Source organism: Geospiza fortis, unplaced genomic scaffold, assembly GCF_000277835.1.
Source record: "Geospiza fortis unplaced genomic scaffold, GeoFor_1.0 scaffold53, whole genome shotgun sequence".
Taxonomy (NCBI): domain Eukaryota; kingdom Metazoa; phylum Chordata; class Aves; order Passeriformes; family Thraupidae; genus Geospiza; species Geospiza fortis.
Genome location: NW_005054305.1, coordinates 13,041,796 through 13,064,084, shown reverse-complemented (window position 1 = coordinate 13,064,084; position 22,289 = coordinate 13,041,796). Strand labels below are relative to the sequence as shown.

The window sequence follows — 22,289 nt, the reverse complement described above, 5'->3', positions numbered from 1 at the left end:
TTCATACAAAATATACACAACAGATATCACTGGTTTTAAGTAAGTGAAGCAGAAAAACTCCTCAACTTCATTAATGTTGTTTAGTGAGAAGTAGAAACCAGTTTGGTTTCCATCTGGACCTTTGTTGACATTCTGTTGTAAGCATGAGTAAAAATGAGTTGAAAATAGGTAGATTTACATGTACACATATCAAGAAAGAGTACAAGCATTTTTCATTAAAGCTGAAGTATCTAGGACTGACCAGGAAGGAAGTCTCTCAAATAAAAGTGTAACTATTTTCAAGAAATATCTCTGACCTGAAGCACACATGCACCTCATTTGATAGTAATTGGGAACAGAGTGCAGCACACACCTGCTGTCTTTTAGCAAGGAGTTTCTCCAGAATTAATGATGCAAGGTTGATATGCTTGGGAAAAATGACTACAGCAGCTACTCATGGCAGTGAGGCAAATAAAACTTTGGGAATACAGAGCAGTAGAGTACAGGGACTGTGCATTGAGTGACTCTGGTCTGACACCTGACTGGTAGAATGGTAGCAAGTGTTTGAAAGTATATATAGCATGTTTATGTGGGAATGGATATACTTGTGTGTGTGTACATACCTGAATGAATATGTCTGTAAGTGTACTGCCAAGTACAGCAGTTTCCTTTCTTATCTCCAAGGTGCCCTTTTATGTTTCCCTTTTGCATCTGTTTTGAACATGGCATATCTTTATTTGCTAAAGCAGACCTTCTCTTCTCCATCTTTAATATAGTTAGAACTAAGCAGACTAAAGAGTAGCATGGGACACCTGGGCTGGCTTTATATGAAAGGGTGGAGCAGCATGAGCACTGTCAATATGAAGTTCCAAGCTGATTCAGATGAACTATTTCCAGCACTGTACATTGTCAGTTTAGATAATACAGTCAAATCATCCATTGTTACAGCTAGGCATTTCCCATTGTGCGGATTTTCCTCCCTCTGTTTTTTTGTAGCCAAAACATATATACACAAGTATATGTGCATCGACAGCCAAATGAGACACTGTCACCTTTCTGCCTACTTTTATTAGATCTCTGTACCTTTTTTCTTTCTCTTCCACCTACACAGTTCACTGTGTGAAGCTTTTTCTAGCATGGGCTATACATCCTACGAAGCTTTGACAGTGCGTTCATGGTTTCGCTGCGTTTTGCAAATGTTCCTCGATCAACCAAGTGGCGCCTTGGCCAAGACAGATGCTGAGAGAACAGTTGGTAAGTGCTCACATTTCCCTCATGTTTGCAGTAACGGGGCTATATTGCAAAGCTGGCAAACATTTTCAGCTAATTACAAAATGTATTTTTGTTTGTATTCCTTTACTTTTACCTAATTACAAAATGTGTTTCTTTACACTGCTTGTGCTATTTATTGATAGTTTGCCTGCTCTGCATATGACAAATTTATCACAAACAAAGATAAAAGAGCTTGTTTCCTTGGAAGCAAAGAATAAAAACTTGCTCCCAAGGAGACAAGTTATTTTTCCCCCATGGAGAAACTGCTCTAAAAAAAGTGAAAATCTGAAGTAAATAGTCAGAAATCATGCTGTGAATGGCCTAAAAGAAAAAAAAAGGGAGGGGTGGGGGAATCTAGCTGCAATTAATTCTACCCTTTTTTTACACTGGATACTTTGCTTTCTTAGAGCAATACTTTATCCCTTCTTCTAAAACCACTGCAGTTCTAATTATCTGTAGAACTTGTCTTCCAGTCACTATTTCTTATACACATTTTGTGGATTTCGAAAAAGAAACCCATCAGCTTGGCTAGCCATACTTAAAACTCTATTTTCTTATAAATTATATCAGAAAAATAACTGGTTTGGAATTGTTTTATTTATCTGGAGAGATGCAGTTGGCTGCCAAATACTTGTGTTTTAGATATTTTAAAATAATGCTTCGCTTCATGATTTTGGGACTAAATTAAATACTGTATGCTGTATTTATTGATGTGCTCTCTTGTAATAATCAGGAAAAGCCTACATGGAGCAGCTGATGGAAATGACAAGACTGATTTTTAAACTCTCAGAAGTAGAAAACATTCTTTTAAAGGCTAATGTTGGACAGTCAGTTTTCAAGCAAGACCCAAAAAATGCTCTGGTCCAATTCATTAAGGTACTGTACATCTACTCCATGTTATTTTCATAAGACAATTTTAGTGAAAAGAGACTATGTATCAGATTTAGAGTGCTGAAAAAGAAATTACTCACAAAAGTCTCATGAGAGACTGATTTATATTTATTTCAATGTTTTTGTTTTCTCAGGCTCTTGGTAGAACTTACAGTGGTCTTCAGACGCTCCCTGAGAAATCTGCCATGGTAGCGAAGACTCTGGAGTATTTGGGTGATGTGTTAAAGTATGTAAAACCCTATCTGAAGGCAAAAGGACCTCCAGAAGGTCTGCAGCTTACATACTGGATCATAGGTAATTATTTTACACATCTTTTCTTTTAGGAAATTATTTTACTGATTCTTTAAAACTAACTTATGATACTTTTTTCCCCTCTATGCTATCCACACTTTTTTTCTCTATACTATTTAATGTTCAAAAAAACAAAGTCACCAATGCTACAGTTAGATTTTTTTTCCCCCAGATTTTCTCTAGATCCTGATGTCTAACCTCCTTGTGGTTTTTGCTTATGGGGTTTTTTTTAATTACCTCTGCAAATCAGTATTTTCAAAAGTATGATGTTTTTGCATCTTTCATTAGTGAAAACCACCTGTTCTACCTAAACAAACCCAGAAACAGTGACAAGAGCTGGTTTCTGGCTCTTTAGCTGTAGTGAGGATTGTTGTAAGTCATAGCAGTTCCTGAAGCTACTGCAATTTGTACCCACAGCAGATCTGCTCTTCCCAGAGAGGGTCACGAGATCTTTTTGTATGAGGTCTCTTACTGTTTCCTTCTTCTGCCCACTCATTTTAAACAGAAGTGATGAACTCTGAGTTCTTCCTGTGGAACATAAAAGTAGGCGTACACCCTTCTGAAAGAATTCCAAGTTTTGAGCCATGTGGATTGAGACAACGTGCAGCTTTGGTGTTAGGTATCCATGCTATGGGGCATAGCCTGACTCACCAAAGAAAACACTGTAGCAGTCACTTATTTGAATGGGTTTTTTCAATCACTGTATAGTTATGGTAGAAGTGGAAGTGCAGCCAAGGAGTTGCAGAATTCAGCAAACTGTAGGTTTTGTTAGGGCCGATGTGGAGGGGTAAGGTAGAGTCTAAAACTATGGTTTTAGGGAGTTTAGGAAAAGGTTTTTCACCCAGAGGGGGATTGAGCACTGGAAAAGGCTCCCCAGGGAAGTGGTCACAGCTTGGACAATGCTCTCAGGCACATGGTGGGACCTTTGGTGGGTGTCTGTGCAGGACTGGGAGTTGGACTTGGTGATCCTTGTGGATCCCTTTCAACTGAGGATATTCTGTGATAAGCAGTATTATGACAGGCTACATCCTGTGTAGTGGAGTTATGTTAGTGGCCAAATTGGCTTAGGTATGTACTTCACTTCTTTTTTGGAACTCCTTCGTTGACAAGCACTCTGTACTTTTCTAAAATGCATTCTAGCATTTATTCATTAAATGTGGAACCACTGATAGGGTGGAAAAAGAAGAATGCTTTAATTCTCAATGAATGTGCCAGTCTGACCCACTTACCTTTAAAAACAGAGTAAACCTTATGTATCTTAAAACAGAGATAATGATTTGCATGCGCACACAATTTACATCATGATTCTAAGGAGCACAGGGAAAGCATGACCAAGATGCAGAAGGTGCACCAAATGTACTGGAATTAGAGTTTTTAAAAATACTCAGTTTTTATATTGTGAGACCAGCATACTTTGATACACAGGATGTATATAAAATTAAACATTTTTAGATACCCAGATGTGGGTTGGAGCCTTGGAAAGTAATTTTAGATTGGTATTTTCCTTTTTAGATTGGTATGTTCCTTTTTGTTCTTTGCAGTAGGAAACGATTAATCTTCAGTCATGCTGATGTGTGGAAGAAAATGTCCTTTCTTTTTATTTAAGAAAACATAAAGAGGGTTTAAAAGGAAAAAAAACATCAAATAGATTTCGATCACTGCTTCACATTCTGTGAGCTTGTTAAATTATAAGGACAAAGCACAAAACTTAACAAATCTAAACTCCTCCTGTCTGTAGTCAGATTGTGTCTTGTACTGTCCCATACATCACGGCAGTGATAATAGAAGGAGTACTTTGAGCTGGAATGACCATGTTTCTTTCAAAGCAGGAAGTTTAGACAACAATTATTAGAAGTATTGTTAGGTGATCATTCTCTTTCTCTATGATTGATCATTGTGTTTTCTTTCACTCCACAAGATTAATGTTGTTTTGCGTTGTTTTTAGAGATGATAATGAATGACGTTTATAGATTAATAATATCTTGTAACGGCCTACTTTTGATTTTCCATTATTTTCAAAGTCTTAAACATGTTTCCTCGGGATATTCCTGTATTTTCAACCCAGAAAACTTCCTGCCTCTAATAATATGTAAAGTTGAAAATGTCTACATAAGAATCTTGTTTTATTTAATGTGCTTTGAGTATTAACACTTCTGAGTATGGAGTTAGTTTTTCAAGAAAAATTACACCTCGCCTGCAGTAAAGATGTTTTTCAAAGTTGGGGTATTTACACATCAACACCTTTTTACTTTTTTTTTTCTGAAAGTCAAAAGAACAATCTTAAAACTGGCTCAAAGCTGAGCAAGTGATACATTATTGTGCTGAAAACAAGAAAGATGTTCTCTGAGGCTCTCAGTTTGTGAACTGAGAGCCCACAAAGACCTGGCAAGACTTAATGGAGTTGGCTGCCTCTTGTTCTTCTTAATCTGCTGAAATTAAATGCAATTGGGAGGATATTTAATGTTTTGCTAACATTAAATTGCTATGTGAGTAGTTGCTGACGTGGTGTTGCTACAGTGGTGTTAGACAAATGTAAAGGGAAGGCAAAGGCAGCATTTCTCTGCAAAAGGGATGAATGCACACAGCAAGGTAAATGTTCAAGGGCACGTGTACTGATTGCAGTAGGGTTATGGATCAAGTTTAATTAAGTTTTCTGCAGGGATCTAAGAGACTCATCCTATCTTTAGCATTGCTGTACTTTTCCTAAAGCATCTTCACTTGCCTAAAAACTTGTAACTGTGTTGTGTTGAATCAATATAGTGTTTTATTTTGATGAAATGTAAATGGACTTTTGAGTTGTTTTGACTGGGATTTTTTAACAGGATGCCATGGAATGAGTATGTAGGAGTGAGACAATTCAGTTGCTTTTGCTACTCTCAGATTGTCTAATTTAACATAACTGCTTCTTAAGGCTTCCTTAATTTTTTTACTAACTGTAAATTGGTTTGGGCTTTTTTTGAATTTTTTTCAACAGGATGTCTGGTAAAGTTCTGTGCACCAATACTGGCTACTTCCAAGGCACAGCAACTCCTGTTTCGCATTGTGGATTGCTTACTGCTGCCACACTCTGTGCTCCAGCAGGACAAGGAGCTGCCTGTGGCTTTGCTGTCTGCCATTCAGGAAAGCCTGCCTCTTTATCTCCAGGTAAATATCTCAGCTCTATTATCAGCCCACAAATGAATCTTCAGGAAAGGTTAATATTGCAGAGTATTTTTTCTTTTTCCCTAGTCAAGAAGTATTGACTGAATTTACTGAAGCAGTAAGAAAAGGTTTTTTCTCCTTATAGAAGTGAAAGGAAAATTGCCACCCATTTGGCTTTCCTCATTGCAGGCAGCTATGCTGTGGTACACTCCAGAGCTTCTGGTCTCATCACTGCTTATGGAAAACCTTTATCCAACCTGCTGGTTACACCGGTCTCCAATGTGACAGATTTCTCAAACAGTGCATCAAGTAATCATAATATGGAGTAAGAAAATTGTTAAGTTGACAGAACAAATATTTTAAATCATCCTTGACTTGGCTAACTGTAGATAGTTATAAATAAGATACCCCTTTTTTTGTTGCTCTTGGGAACAAAAGAAAATCCTTGGTGTATTATGCCACTGGTTTGTCTTAATATTTGGAGAATATGTTTTGCTAAATCAGGTTCCTGCTGCTTATGATTGCATAACTAAAGCCTTCTTCCCTGTTATTCATCCTACTCTTTTCTCAGTTACCCTGTCACTCTTGAAACTCTGTAAGGCTTGTTGATGCTGTAGAAAGAGACTAACTTCTGCTGGTGAGAAAGAGAAAAGACTATATTTTGAAAATAAATAAGCTGACATGTTTTCCTTGTAAATCTTTGTGTCTTTTTTGCTTACCATTTTCCTTCTCTCTTAGTCTTCATTTTGATTGCAGTCTTAACTCACTCCTTTGCAGGATTGTATTGTGAAACAATGCAGTGGTGACGTTGTAAACATCACTTGAATTTATTAGTTTCAAAAGCAGCTCATTGTGATCGAAGGCATGTCATATGGAAGTGAATATGGTTATGCAATGCTCTGCACAATATGTTTTGCTTTATTGCTCTGTAGGTATTTTCAGAAGCTGTGTACATGTAGGGCCATCTGGACAATGGTATTAGCATGGACTGTGAGTGTCTGTTTGCTAATTTGGTGTTTCTGTTGTAGAGCCAGTTTCTCTGGAGTCTGCAGAGACAGATGTAGCCTTCAGATGAAACCACTTGAGTTGGTTTTGAAGTCTTGAGTGTTGTGTACCCTTGTTTCCTGTTTTATTTGCCAGTTTCTGACTTCCACACCTCACTTTTGTATTCTTCATCAGTCTGCTGCATTGTCCATGTACTTTCCAGCTATGCTAGATGATCTTGTGTGACAAAATATTTTAGACAAACACTGCTTCTAGAAAACGAGTAATTCTTTAATTTGATAAACACTTCTGGAGAGAAAAGAGGAGATTTTGTGAGTTATTTTTCCTGTTTCAATATGACACTTTTTGTGTTTTATTACTTTTTGTTTGTATTTACAAGGTTCCAATATTTTTAAGTGTTCTAAAATGCTTCATTTATTCAAAAAAACTTCCTTCTCTTTTATGTGGAAAAGTGGGAAAATTCCAATTTTGAGTCAACTCAAAACAAAAATATTTCAAGATCAATTTAAAAACAACAACAAAAAAATAACTCTTCTGAGATCATTTGAGATTGAATGGATTCTAGGCACTCTCTGACATCTCAGGTTATTGTTTCACAGTTGGGTTAAAGTTACATTCATTCCCTTTCACCCCAATACACATTCTCATTTAATTTGCTTTAATGATTCTGTGAATAGCAATTTGTTACTTGAATTAAATAGTAACTAGCCTCACAAAACAAACAAAACCCAAAAACCCAAATGGGCACATCAGAAAAGTGATCAAACAGTATATGTGGAAGGGAAGATGGAGAAAAGGAATTCTTTGGGAATAACCTCACCTTGACTAACCTAAACTGCAGGTGAAATGTGTGATGAGGCCACTCCTGGGGAGCTGCCCTGTGCCTGGTGCTCATTTGTGGAGATAGAGCACTGGTATGTTAGGGCAGGAGTCTTAATTCACCCTAATGTTAGACAAGCATTGTTCTATAGATCTGTCCCTGTTCATACTCCAGCTTACAACTTAATCCTTTCACAGTTATGTGAAAATACAGAAACAGGAATTTGGAGACCATGCAAAGCATCCTCTTATGCATGCGAGTTCTTTATTCATGGTCAAAGTATAAAAGACCTTGAGTGGAATTTCTACTCAGCAGCTTTTCCTTTTTAATTTTTTTTCTTTAGTCTTCTGAAAAGTTCCAGGCTCCATCTTTTTTTCTTCTTCAGTTCCTACAGTGTAGGCTTTTCCTGCTTTGCTCAAAAAAACTGCTTCAGATCTCAGAAAACATTTTCATTTTGCTAGCAATGACCTGGAAAAAGATTCCCTCTTTCCAGAGTATTTAACAGCTAATCTTAATCTGGTTTACGTGATCCATTTTTTGGGTTTTAAAGGGTTTTGAAGTCAGCCCTAGTAGCAGTTTATTTTACATATCCACTGATGCAACAATTTTATTAAATACTATAGAATTCCTGAATATTTTAATCTTTTAGGACAACATACAAAGCTCCTTCTCTTCACACAATGTAGTTTATTACTACACAATTCATCAGAACCAGTGGCTGTATTTCACAGTCCTTCACTACCCCAACCCTACAAATTTATTTGCTTCATTTTACACAAGCACACATAATTGTCAAAGGCACTAATTAAGACTGAATGTTGCATTTCTCTCTCATCAGTTCAGACTGACTGTGTTTACTTGTTATGTTTGTCCTTATATAGAACTTTGGGCTATATCCCTGCCTTTTGACAGTTTTTGGGCAGCTGGTCTGGTCTCTACTGTACAGGGAGCTTAGCAAGATTTTTTTTTCAAACTCAGTCACTGATACTGCTTTGCTAAAATAGCTTAGCTCTAGCAACTTTTAAGCTATTTTTTGGTTTTTATCTTGCCTTAAGGGTTACTGTCTGGGTACTGTTCCTTTCACTGCACATGTGTTTTGGTAATACTTGATGACCTAAGAAAGATTTTTATTGAGATATAAAAATTGCCCTCAGATATGTTTGAATTACTGACTTTGGAAAGTAAAGCACAAAGAATATGAATGAACAGCCATTTTACAATTGTATGGGACTGTTCCTAATTATGAAATAGTGAGGTATGTAAAATTTAACTGTAGGTATTTCACTACTGCAAAAAGAAGTTGAGTTGATATGTGTGGTTGTGGATTGCTAACATCTATCATAGGAAGTTTCAGACCAGTATTGCTCTTGATGGATTTCTTGGAGAATGATTTGGAAGAATTTTAGTACACATTTACCAGTAATATGGGAAAAGACTCAAGCAGTGTAAGAAACTTGTTTTGGAGAAGAAATATTAGTTTAAATGTGTCTTGCAGAATACAGTGTGGGTGCATGGAATAAGCACTGTATACATAATGACAGGGAAGGTAAGATTTATCAGTATTAATTACTGCTTGATTTATCAGTATTAATCCTGTCCAAATACAGAAGATTTGTTGATTTCTGTCTAAATACTGAGAATGGCAAAAGAGCTTCATTCTTAGTAGTGCTTGGCCCATTCACTTCCCAGTGATTTTAATGGCTCTGTGCAGGCTCAGCATTTGTCAGAGATCAGACCTTGAAAGCCCTCCCATGAGCCACATCTGTGGTCCGATATTTGAGCAAGCTTATTAGTACATTTTGTGAATTATGTGTTTAATAGAAATTGTACAACATTAATTGGTGGACAGCAGATTTATTCCAACAGCAGGACTTGCAGTGTAAGTCATCATTAGGTAGCTTGGCATTTCTGCAGTGAATAGTTCCAGTAATCCACACTAATCGGTTCTTTGCTCTCCACAGGTGATTTACAGATATACAGATAAATCAGAAGAGGCAGCTCTGGCCACAAAAGGTTCCTGCAGTGAACACACACAGGAATCCATTGCCTTTCTGCTAAAATGAAGAGCAGATGATGTCATGCTCCTCTGCTCCCCTTAAAATGTCCTTTTTTTTTTAATCTTAACCGCAGAAGATGGCTGAAGAGCATAGTTAAAGAAAAGAAAGCAACTCTATCAACCCTTTAAAATCCATCTGCTTTGTAGGGATTGTCCTGGGGGTCTGATGTGATTGATTTCAAATCTCTGGTCCAGAATTGCAGTCCAGTTGCATGTGTGTTTCTTTTTTCTCTCATTTGAACAGCAGCTTCCTTTATCTTGCTTAATTACTGGTGGGATTTAAAAGAAGAAATTTCTGTGCGATTACCTTGCAATCACATCCCTGGCCAGCACTGCTTAGGGTGTTTTGCCATTGTAGCTGGAGATTTGCACCTACTGTGCAGTGTTGGTAATTCATGCCTTGTGCCACTTGGGATGTGGTGTTGTCAGACCTTGTGCAGGTCTGTTGCTCTCTGCACTTTGTAAGGAAAAAGAGGAGACCAAAATAAAGAACACAGTGCTGACCTGAAGTCAGTAGGCCTTTTTGTCCAAGAGAGAAATCCAAGTTCTTTTCTAATTTTTTGGCATGCAGTTTCCAAATCAATTTATTTCAACCCAAAAAATTAAAATGCTTTTATGAAGGATCAGTGTAGGTTTGTTTGAAATGAAATTATTAGACCTGCAAAAATTAGTCAGCATTCCCTCAGATATCTGAATTCTAATATTATTTTCTTTTTATTGCAACCATTTAATAGGATCATTCTTAAAAACAGTAACTCTTACTAGTTACTAACTGATGTCTTCTTGATACTGTGTATCTTTTGTTGATCCTCAGTTTGAAGAACTGTCTCATTTTAGCAATTGTCATTGTGAATTCTTCAGAGAAGAATTAACAATGTATTCTTCATGTATTCCTGCAGGTATCCTCTGTAAGGTTGTGATGTTCTTTGTGTCCCTTTTATACAATAAATTAATACACTTTGTCATAGATGTCTGGGTTCTTTTAGTGTTAAAAACAGTCTAGAGTCTTAAGAGTGCCAGTTCTAATATTTGGATTATGGAGTACATTCTGTCATTCTGTACGAGCTTTACTACAGAAAGCACAGGCAACTCTTTTTTATGCCTTCTGCAGTATCTTACTGAAGACATCAAACACAAGTTTACACACTAAATAGTCTGCATCTCTAACAGTCTCTAAGTCTGCTACTTGCCAAGAAGTATCACTTGACTTCTTTTTTTAAGAATTCCGATACAGCAGCAGCAGCTTTTTCCTACAATAACTTACTCTATGTGCACAAAAGGAGAAGAAAATGTGAAGTTTTACTCAAAGCCTCAGTTCAGAAAGTGTGGTTTTTTTTATCATTGAGATTTGCCAGAATTATCAAGGAACCCCAAAAGTATGTGAGGTAAAAACCCTTAAGCCAAATCTGCATTCAAGAGACCCACCAAGTCTTCACGCACCTCATTTCTTGAAATCTCATGTTTCCTGTATTTGTTTACTGTGGAACCAAAAGTGGGAACTCAGCATTTCAAGACCCTCAGCTATGCCTCAGCCTGCTTTTTTTTTTTCTGAATGTTTTGTCATGTTCACACAGACAGGTATAGACGAAAATGGTTTTGGGGAGTCAGAAAATAGGGTTTTTTGACTCCTATACAAAAAGCAACAGAAATACTCCTTTTCCATAGCTGGGGAACAAAAGCAGCTTGACTTGATCTGTTCATTCCTATATTAGGGGCATTAGTTTACCTCAGCAACCATAAATATTCAGACAGATACTCCTCCTACCAAAACCAGAGTCTGGATTGCAATGCTAATGGAAATTTGAAGTACTATTGAAATTGCTGTCTAGGGAGCTCTGTGCTTGACCTTGTTTTACACCATTATTCTTGTTGGACAAAACTATTGTGAAAACTGAGTTCTCAAGAGGCTTCTGTTTGTGCTGCTGACTGTGACCCTTGAGATAGGAGATCACGGGATCTTTTTATTTTTTTCTTAGTGATTTGTTCTTCTTGCTCTCAGTAATCAGAGGAGGGGGAAGGAAACAAGATCTTAACTTTTTCTTATGGGGACCCATTCCAGTAAGAATACTCTTTTTTTCAGGGACGGACCATATATATGTTCTATAACTACAGGTAGAGTTCAGATAAGCACTTTCTGGGCAAGTACTTTCATTATAGATTTTTTTTCTGGATCAATATAGCTTATATTGGATAAATCACAGCAGTTTTAGCCTTATCTTAAACAGAGTTTAAAACCTCCTCTAAATCCCTTATAAATGGTGCCTAATTTACCCTAATTTGTTCATACTATGAGCAAATCTTTTCTTGTTGGAGCTCAATTCTCAGTGCTCATTTTTCTGCTGTAGCATTTATACAAAAATTTCACACAGTCCTTTACAAGCAGATGAGATTTTTACTCTTTCTGTCCCATCTTAAATCTTACCTGATTAACATACTTTGTTAGACCATGTACAGGACTGAAAACAGAAATGAGAAGCTTTTGGGTGCAGAAGCTTTCTTAGGTCTGAAATGCCACAGTTTTATTTTGAATTTGAAGGGGAGCCTGCATGTCCCAAAGCTTATCTTCCAATATATTAGTCTAGTGAAAGATTTTTCTCTGCTTTGCAAGCCTTGCCTGCCTCTGTCTTCATTTGCAGATCATCATGTCTGCAGCAAATCAGCGATGCTTATTTGTCAGGCATAGTTACTCTGTGTGCAGCAGTTTACACAGCATGTAGTGAGTGTTTACCATACAATTGTTAAAGATTTAATCAACTGTATTGCTAAAAATCTATTTAATTCCTTTCTAAAATTTTCTTCCACAGGGCCTGTCCTTCATATGTTGTCAGTCCCAAACACAGGGTGCCTATTTAAATCAACTCCTTGGGAGCATTATTCGCCATTATTTTGGACGATTCCTGCCTTCCTCCCCGACTGTGCCCGGTGCTGGGCAGCATCCTCTGCTCACTGCCTTAGGCAGCTCCATCACCGCCCCCCAGCTGCTCCGCCTCCGCAGGACCACCTTGCATGTCATCAGGTAAGGACCAGTGGGGTATAAAGCATCACTTTCTCCGGTCTCAGATTCAGACTTCACAAATAGCTCATGAGCTCAGGCCTCTGATGGTGCGGCTCTTGGAAGAGCCTGGGAGTTGCCGGGCAGGGAGCAAAGGAAGGACAGTGTTTATATATCAGAAGAGTAAAATCAGAAAGATTTGTGAGAGATTAATTAAGGATAAAAGTCCTAGGCCACAACAAGAAATACTGCAGGAGGTCATGTGAAATGCAAGTCCTTTTCTAGAAAAATTATGCTCCAAGAGACATCATCATGTGTGTGTCTCAGGCTGTATTTAGGGGTGCAGTTGTAGTGCTTTAGAACTGCCACAGGTCCGTGTGCATTGGGGGCCTTGTTGTTCTCTAAGTGTCAGGGCATACACAGGTGTGCCAGCTGCCCAGGGGACATGGAAAACTGGGAAGTGGAAGACAGAGAGGCAGGGAGACAGTATTTGTTCACTGCGCTGTCACCACTCGCATGATGTCAACAGCAGTTACAAATCTCTGTCCCTGCTGCTGAGAGGCTGACACTTGGTTTTATGTACTGCAGAGTAGTGAACAATCTCTACTTTTTTTCCGTGTTGGGAAAGGATTTAAACCCCCTCAAATACAGGCCTATATCCATGGTAATTGTATCTTTATTTGTTAAAGAATGGGTATACATGTTGATCAGAAAAATAATGTCAGTGCTAATCTTGGGTAAATATGATAAGCAATCCTGTAAGTAAAGCCTGTATTATCACCTATTAAGGGAGTCAATTAAGATTTCATAATCTTAGTTCTGACATGTTTTTGGATACCCAAACTTTGTCATCTTATTAAAGTTATTTTTGAATGTGTGCATGCATGTGTGAACATGGGGATTAAGAGTGGAAAGTTCTGAAGGTGTAATGGCACTTGGTGATTTTTAAGATGTGCAACATTCCTTAGTGATCTGGGAAGAATGTGTTAGAACTGAGCAGCACTCGGGTTTGCAAAGTGCTGGGTGGTCATGAGGCAGTCACAGGGTCTGTACACAAATAGGTGCAGTTTGTTCACCACTTTGCCATATGAAAGCAGTGAATGTATTGCTGCTGCAGAGGGGAAGGGAAACCTCTATCAGGATTGTATTACCCAGCTCACAAAGCTGTGTGTTGTAGTGGAAGAACACACACAAAAAAAAACTGTGGGAAATTTTCAGAGTAATTAATGTGACAGAAGATTTCAGAGTTGCTAATATTAAAGTTAGACCACATGATACAAGAACTGTGGGTCACAGCTTTCATTGCACAAGTCACACCAGTGCTCTGAAGCAGTGCAATGAAGTACACAGAGCTCTGAAAGTCACATTTCATTTGAAAGTTGTAGAAGCATTCTTTACTGAGTTTTTAATAAGGATGCTGGTTTTTAATTGATGCATTGCTCAGCCAACATATGTGCCTTGTTTGAGTAGGTAACAATACCTAATATTAAATATCTTTAAATGGTTTTTTGAAGGTTCTGGGAGTGCTCTTGCTGACTGATGAATAAATGCTGTGTTCTCTTTCACCTGCAAAACTTACTGTCTTCAGATTCCATTAATTTGTGGTGCCAAACCAACAGTAGTTTTTATTCTTGTATTCTTTTGTAGAAAATTAACAAATCAATGTGTTAAAATTGGAACACTGCATGTGTCTGATGTTAAAATTTGTTCTTGTTGCAGATTGACAGGTCACCTTTTATCCTTGTGCCAGATTTTATATTGGAGATGTTTGTGTTAATTCTGACAGAACAAAACCAGCCACTGGCTGTCCTGTTACAACATACTGTTTACAAAAATCAAATAACAGTACCAGTGTAACAGCAGAGCTGTTACCACAAGTATGATTGTGAGTTTGCAAAAGCACATAAAGCTAAATAACATAATTAAATAACAGCTGTATTATGCATGTTGGTTTAGGATTTTAGAATCTTGATTCCTTCATTAATTCAATTATATTATGAAGCTACCTTTGTATTTAGCTTTTAATAGTCACACCTGGATTTTTAACTGTAATTATGATGGCTCTTATTTCTCACTCCTGTCTGAACAGAAGAGATCACTGTCCTCTGACAAACTGGGAGTCATTGCTATGACTAAGATAAATAGAAGCCATTATTTAAGCCTAGATAAAGATAGAAATCTATGTAATAGGCCTCCTGCTAAAATATCACAGTTATTTTAAGGTATATGGTCTTTGCATTACATGGAAAAAAAAACCCCAAATCATAGACTTTGTTCTGGCTTGCTTTGTCTTCCCAGGGAAAACTACCTGCAGTTCAAAGGGCATGCTCCACCTCCTCGCTTGGCCTCTGTTCTTGCTTTCATTCTTGAAGTACTTCAGAGGACCCAGAGCACTGAACTGTGTGACATAGACTTGGTTCTCCCAGCTGTGTTGAAGTGCTTGGTGCTGGTTAATGAGCTGCAAGGTGAGCTGTTTGTTTGCATTAAGTACATCTCTCCACGCCTGCAAGATTTCTGCACTGCTGAGCATCTTTCATCCCAGTATTTAAGACTCTCAGATGAGGTGAATAAAACAATCTGGCCAGATAAACTGGATGAGGCTTTTTTTTTTCATTAACTGGTCTGGGACTTCTGCCTCTCAGGCAGAGAAATCCTGCCTAATTTAACTCTCTAATGAACTAATCAGCTTCTCAGGAATCTGAAGACATTTCCTTTTTTCCCTATCCTTGCCATATAATCTCCTCCATTAGCAATTGTGGAACTTTTCTTCCACCTAAAGTTTTGAGACCAAATAAGACTAGTGTTATGTTCTCCCCATAGAGGCATTATAAATGGATTAAAAGTAACATGTTGCTCTCTGAAGGTATCTTTGAGTCTTCTTTCTTCTTTTAGCATGCTTTGTTTTGTAGCAAGAACATCTTTATTTTTAGGTACTTACAGAAGGAAGCACTCTTTTCACCCCACCATTGTATAATGAATGTACCTGAGCTCAAAATTTCCATTTCTTGCTGCTAGAGAGGCATTAAGCAAAATTTGGATTAACCTCTGACTTCTCCTGGGAATTTTTTCTGATAAAGTACTGTTTGATTCTGGTCTATAATAGTTTCAGGGATAAGATGTGCTTAGGAAATTGGCTCAGTCATCACAAATGTTCTTCCCCCTTTTGCCATCACAGCCATATCTGCTAAAAGCTGAGTACTCACCTTGCAGTGTGTCAGTGCAATGAGCTGGAGGTCCTGTGCTGCTGTAGCCACCAGCTCCCTGCCTGCCTGGACAGGGCTCTGCCACACCCTTCTAGAAAAGTCCTTGCAGCCCAGTTCCACCTTTATAAAGAGCTGTATCTTGGCAACTTGGGTATTTATTTGGAAACAATTATTGAGAAAATAGTGGGAGAGGTTGTTGGGGTTTTTTTGGGTTTTTTTCGCTTAATAAAAGAGTTAGAGTGCATTTCAGAACAGTCTCCACCACTGAAATTACGGAGTAGATCCACACAGCTTTGAGCACAATGTAATGCTGTGACTGCCTTTCTTTTGAATCAAATAGGAGTGCTTAAAGAATGTAAACAGAACTTAGATTTAAATAAAACCTCTATTTCCTCTAAATGTATATCTCTTGGCTTTAACTTAAAAAAAACATAGTGTATTTAAAAATCTGTTTAAAGGATAATGGTGGTGAAAATAAGACTTTTGCATAAACCCGTGACTCATTCTGTTCTTTGTAGCCAATCTAAGTGCTCTCACAATCATTCCACTTGCCTCAAAGAAATATTAAACCTTTTTTTTTCCTTATTTAAAATTTTTTGTCTTCATGAAAGACATTCTCCAGATGGTCAGTTCAAGAGCTCTGTGTGAATCCTGTGATTTTTTCTTTTGCAGTTAAAAAAATATCTACAGACATTGTACAGTACATGGTAGAAGGCTGCCAAGCAGGGTCAGGAGGAGAACATGCCACCCAGCTGACTTCTGTATTTAGGTAACCAGAAAATATGCCAACTGGCAGCAAAGCTGCTGCAAGCCAATTGACAACAAACATGTTTTTTTAAAATAACTAATTATCTAAAATGCTGCATTGTTGCTTGTTGATGGTATTTTAGTAATGGTACTTTTGGCACTGGATTTGAACATAGCTTTGCCAAAAAGCCAGAGCAGAAAAATAGAAGTGAGAGGCATACCTGCTTCCTCATGGATGAGGTACTATTTTGATAGGCATATAGTTTTTCCTGCGATGGGAAAAACTCCTCAGGAATGCTGATGGTGCTGTGAAAGATGTGTGTGCCTAATTTGAAATGCAGCTAATATTCATATAACAAGCTTAGCTTTTTTTATTTGATTTTGTGACAATAATAGATTATTATAATGCAAATTATCCTTATTTCATAGCTCTGCAAAATGAATCCTGTGTCTTGCATGGATACAGTAGAAGAGCTGCATGACCTGGCACTCAAAGACATTCTGCAAACCTTAAGCACTGCTGCTGTATTGGGCTAGGTCTAGGTGAAAGCCTTGAGAGAGATTCGCTGAAAAAAGGATGGGTGTTTGTGGAAATGCCATATATGTGATAGATCAATTTCATGGGATGTGTCATCCCTAGGGTGCTAATTTTGATTTGAATGTTATCTGTGGGCCTTAAAGTCCTCAAGTCTTCAGGATGGCAAATGGATATGCTTCCATCTAATGGTTTGCCCTATTTAAGATCCAGGGGAGCTTTATAAGAAATGCCAACATTGTTTCTGCAAATTTGAATCTAAAAGTCTTGTTTTGTTAGTCTTTTTATTACAATTATTATTTATTAAATAAGAAATGTATGGTTTAGTTTTGCATTCACACACATTAGGAACAAGGAAGTCTTGGTGAAACAGCAGCAGAATCTGTCAAATGACTTGAAAATAAATGTGTGGAATTTTTAGCATTAGGCTTCAAAACCATCCTTTGTTTAGAGAAAGTATTCCAGGTAGAGTATTCCAGTGTAACAAAATGAAAATTGCTATGCAGCCAGATTGTTTGTTCTGATTAGACTCTACAGTTGTTGTTGGCATGTTCTCTGCATCTCGTTTTGACCCTGCATGAAATGCCCCTGTATCCCCCTCAGGCAGTTTATCCAGGACTACACTGCTGTCTATGATCACCGGGTTTTCAGCATACTGGAAACAGTGGCAGTCTTGGATCAGACTTTAGTTACCAGCCTGATTCCCACAATCACACAGTCTCTGAAGGATTCCGAGCACAAACAAGGCCTTGGAAGAAATGCTGCACAGAGGTTTGATTTTCATTTAATATTACTTTTGACAATGACTAGTAGAGGTTTATTCTGTTGAAGGAAAGCAGTGTTAAGACAGCAGCACAGGCACTCAAAAATGAGTGATTTTTAAGTGTTTTCAGCCAGAAATCTCCCTTAACTCAAGCCTTTCATGGTTTAAAGCCATCTATATTTGCTAAATATTTCCAGAGATGTTTTGATACTAGGGTCCACAGACTAGAGTAGAATTTTTGTGAAGCCAGGTTGTCTCTACAATGTATGTTGCAAAACAGAATTAAGAATTCCTTATCCAAAGAATTTTCCTGTTAGTCCCTGTTTTAGAGGACTTTTTGGGTCATATGTGCAATTATACTATAATCAGGTATGGTCTGAGATGCTTGGAAGATAAATACCCCCAACTGAATATCAAGAGCTCTCTCATAATCTAAACTTAGAAGAGTTGTGGGTGTCTGGGACAGGCTGGCTCTGATAGGCACAACAGGCTCACACTTCCTCTGTTTGCCCCCCAAGAACTCAGGACAGAAATATTTGACACTTGAATCCAATCTGGCATTAGGAGAAAAGGCACAGGAGGGGAGCAGCTCTGCAGGGATGGTGGTGTCTGGGTGCAAATGCAGCACCCAGACACCACCATCCCTGCAGAGCTGCATCCATGCAAGTACTGTTACAGAACTCCAGGAAGCTCTGCCTCGTGGGGCACCTGAGCCAAAAGGGCTCTTCTGTTAGTGCTGCTCACTGGAGGGCTGCCCATGACTCTCCTGTGGTCTGGGCAAGGAACTGGCCCTGGCCCCAGTGTTTGCATTGCTGCACATCCTGGGACTACTCCAAGGGGAGAATCCACTCATGCCTCACACTGGGGAAGTTTTGAGGTGTGTGTCAGCAGGGTCTGGGCTATAAAAAGTCCAAAAGACAGAGCTGTGCACGAATAACTTACGAGACACTGAAGGGTACTCACAGGGTATCCATCTTCCATTTAACGAAAAATGTATTTAATTAATTTGTAATTATATTATTCAGTTTTTACTATCCACTGCCAACAGCTGCATTTGCTTTTATTTAAGAGAATTTGCCCAGGATCAGCCTGAGGTACCGTTATATGTAGGATTTCCACACAACCTGCTTTTCATCCTTTGATAATGTGTTTCACAGCTAAAATTTTTGCTTGTTTTTCTTTTGCTAAATACTGTTAATATGGTAACATTCATCCCATTATCTACAAAATGCTGATTGCATGCAGGTTGTTTGAGCTTCCTGAAATGCAAGCTTGGAGATTACTGAAGAGCTCCATTTCCTTTATCCTCATCACTTAAACCATATATATTAGCTAATCTGTTGTCAATGTTTTCTATTAGTAATTTGTATTTAGAATGTGCTCCATTACCCAGCAGCCTGAGGTGATCCATGAGCATTTTATTGTAAGAACACTAATTTTCTCTCTTCAGGAACACCTGATTTTCTCTCTTCAGTCCCAGACTCTAAATAACACGATATTAACATATTCAGTGCAATTACTGTAGACATTAAAGTGCAAATCTGTATCTGTAAAAGAAGTAAGGTTCAGAAGTTGCATTAAATGCTTATAGCAGTGATGTCCAGTGTTGTAATTGCAAAGAACTAGTACAAAAACTGCAGTTTGGTTTGCTCAAGTTAATATTTCATGACAAAAATAGATAATCAGAAAAGACCTAAATGTCAGAGGCGGTACTTTAACAATAATTACGTTGTTTGGGTTGGAGAGTATTAGAATGAACTTAAGGTGAAAAGTCTCATCAACACATATGCACTCTTCTGGAAAATCCACTTGAGTGACAGTTCTCTTCTGAAATTCAGGTTTATTTTAACAGTCATTGTCCTTGGTTGAGGATGGTGGTCTGAATCTGGTTGAGTGCTTGGGCTGCACCCAAGTGTGAGGGGCTCACATCCACATCATGTGCTGTGGTAAGAGTCACAGGGATTGCTTAGGGAGAAATGAGAGAGCAAACATCCTCAAGGCTGAATGCTAATATCATCTGGGCCTTGGAAACTCCACATTTTTAAATAAGGAACTTGTATTTTACAGCAGTTTACTAAACAATTAGGCTTCTAAGCAGCTCCACTACACTTCTGGCTGTAAACAGTGCAGTCCCTATTCTTCCTCTGATCTGGCCATGCTGAAGAGTCACAGCAAAAAAGCAGTTGAATGGGGGGGGGGGGAAGTTAAAATGTTTTAATATCTCAATATCTAAACAATGTGTTTGGGAATTACACACTTTTACTCCTAGGATGTGTGAGATTATTAAAGTAACATGTTATATGTTTTGGTTTTTTTCCCCCAACAGGGAAGCGTATAAGAGACTCTTATCTCACCTTGCAGAGGCTGGACAAAATGAGATACAAAAACTGGAAAATGAGACAGATCAGTAATGTGCTGGTGATTAATCCTTTCCTCTTGGACATTATGACATTGTTGGTACCTAAAACTACGGACTACAACACACTAGACAAGTTCTTTATCTTTACAATGGAAATACATGTATCAGCTTTTGGTTGTTGTGGTTGTTCCACAATTTTTCCCCCAATTTATGTATTAATTAAAAAAAAAAACCTTTGGTATTTTATTATTGTCATGCATTTGAAGATTGATTCAATATTCTGATGAATAGCAATAGAAAGATTGGAAGCTATTTTATTCCAGATTCAAATGTCTGTATAAACAAAGTCTATATTGCAACATACAAGACAGAATTTCAAAGAATTTCACAATTTAGTTCATATTGGATGAGACCTGTCCCTCTTAGTAGTGTACTTTTGAAAATCTTATTCATTCTGTTCTTAAGAAAATAATAATTTTGTAATTTCTAATTTATTATTTTAGTAGATTGGGAAAAACATGTGCTCTCTAGTACTCAACTTGTTGAATGCAGTGCATTTACCAGGGGTTGTGCCAGCGTGATAAAACTTGTGTTAAGAGAAGAGAGTATTTTTTAATGTGTTTATGTTGCACAGAATGTATATAGCTGTCTTTAACTTTCACCTGTATTAAAACATTTCAGTATTTCATATTCCATTGTAAAATGTCCCTGTTTTCTTTGTGGTTAATATAAGAAAAGGCAGGTTTAGATTTCCTGTTCCCTTCCTTTTCAATGCTCTGTTCTTAAAATGGATCTATATTTTCCAGGGGTCCCAATGGTCTTTTAATTAGTCATTACATTATTAGTTATACACTTATACTAGGTGTGAAAGGTGAGAGGGAAAAAGAAGAGAGGACAGACTTCTAATTAAAATCATTTGATGATAGGCTAGTAATTATTCCTGTTTGCTGGGAAAGCTGGATCTTTCAAATATTTTGCTGTGTTATGGGTCTTTGCAGGGTGGATGTAGCTCTGTAACTTTTTCTACATTTTTTTCCCAAAGTCCTCAGGAAACTATGGCTATGTTATCCACACTTTTCATTTCCCTCAATAATCTGAAGCTTTCTGAAAATTTCTGAAACTACTTACTGGACTTTGGAGTGGGTTGGGTTTGCCATTAATGGCAGCACCAGTGACCAGGCTCTTACTTCTAAAGTTACTCAGATTTTAATTTTACAATGTTAACGGGAAGGAAAAAATTATTTTTATGTCTAATAGCTCCACAAAAATCCCTAAAATCTTGTTCAGAGCAGCTTCCCTTTCATTGCAGTAATCTTATCAAGTCGAACTAGATAATCTTCTTGCCTAAATCAGCTATCAGAACTTCAGATAATGCAGTAACTAAAAGCCTCTTTAGGCTACTTAATGGTGCAAAACATGGAGGTTCTTTTCATTATGAAAGTAACTTATTGAACTTGCATTGTAGCTTCTCGTAAGCTTATGTACCTGGGAGTTTTATTCATCCCAGGAGGATTCTGCTTCTGAAAAGCTTTTTTGAAAAAAATTAAAAACACCCCTCTTCAAGATAAATTAATTGAGATGCTTTTGAAATTTGAGTCCTACCACACAGTAGATCCCAGAACAGATGTCTGACTGTAGCATTACTTCCTGAAAGTAAAAACCGTGATTTTAAAGGATAGAACAGATATTACAATGAAGCACTTAATGATGTGTTTAGTAGGTTATTAAAGATATATTTAATACTATCTGTAGTGGCTGGAAGTTTCTGAAAAAGCAACAGGACTTTATGTAAATGCATAGCAGCTCCTGGCCCATGAGAAACTAATTTAAACAGTTTGGAAACTATCATTCTTCTTTGTCACAAAGTTAATGCAAACAGAAACAAGGCATTTTGCATCTTAGTGATCAGCCAGTGCCAAATGGGGGATCTGATGGGTGGTACGGACATTTGCAGATGTGATTGATAGTTCCAATAATATTAATGAGAGGAAGACTTGCAGAGTACTAGTTTATGCTGACCTACCAAGCATACACCAAACAGCAGTCCAAAACCAGTCAGAAGGAATGAAGAAAATGCTGGTTTTAACTAAAATATAGAAAAACCTAAAAGCTAAAAAAAAAAAATATATATATCTTATTAGATGCTGTCTGTATAGAGGCTGCTTAAGGCAATAAACATTTAAATTAAAAGTTTCTATAGTATTTTACACTGAACAGTTTGGTTTAAAAAAGGGT

At 37.6% G+C, this 22,289-nt stretch overlaps 1 protein-coding gene across 1 annotated transcript in view; it reads left to right on the top strand.

The window, feature by feature from the left end:
• The window catches only part of MMS22L (MMS22 like, DNA repair protein), an 88,490-nt gene extending 67,743 nt beyond the window's left edge, over positions 1-20,747 (top strand). The window contains 9 exon segments of the mRNA XM_031066591.1: positions 1,091-1,233; positions 1,985-2,127; positions 2,277-2,436; positions 5,408-5,577; positions 12,260-12,471; positions 14,746-14,912; positions 16,323-16,419; positions 17,536-17,703; positions 20,022-20,747. Coding sequence (XP_030922451.1) covers positions 1,091-1,233; positions 1,985-2,127; positions 2,277-2,436; positions 5,408-5,577; positions 12,260-12,471; positions 14,746-14,912; positions 16,323-16,419; positions 17,536-17,703; positions 20,022-20,106 — 1,345 coding nt within the window. The 3' untranslated portion in view covers positions 20,107-20,747.
• The last annotated feature ends 1,542 nt before the right edge of the window (positions 20,748-22,289 follow it).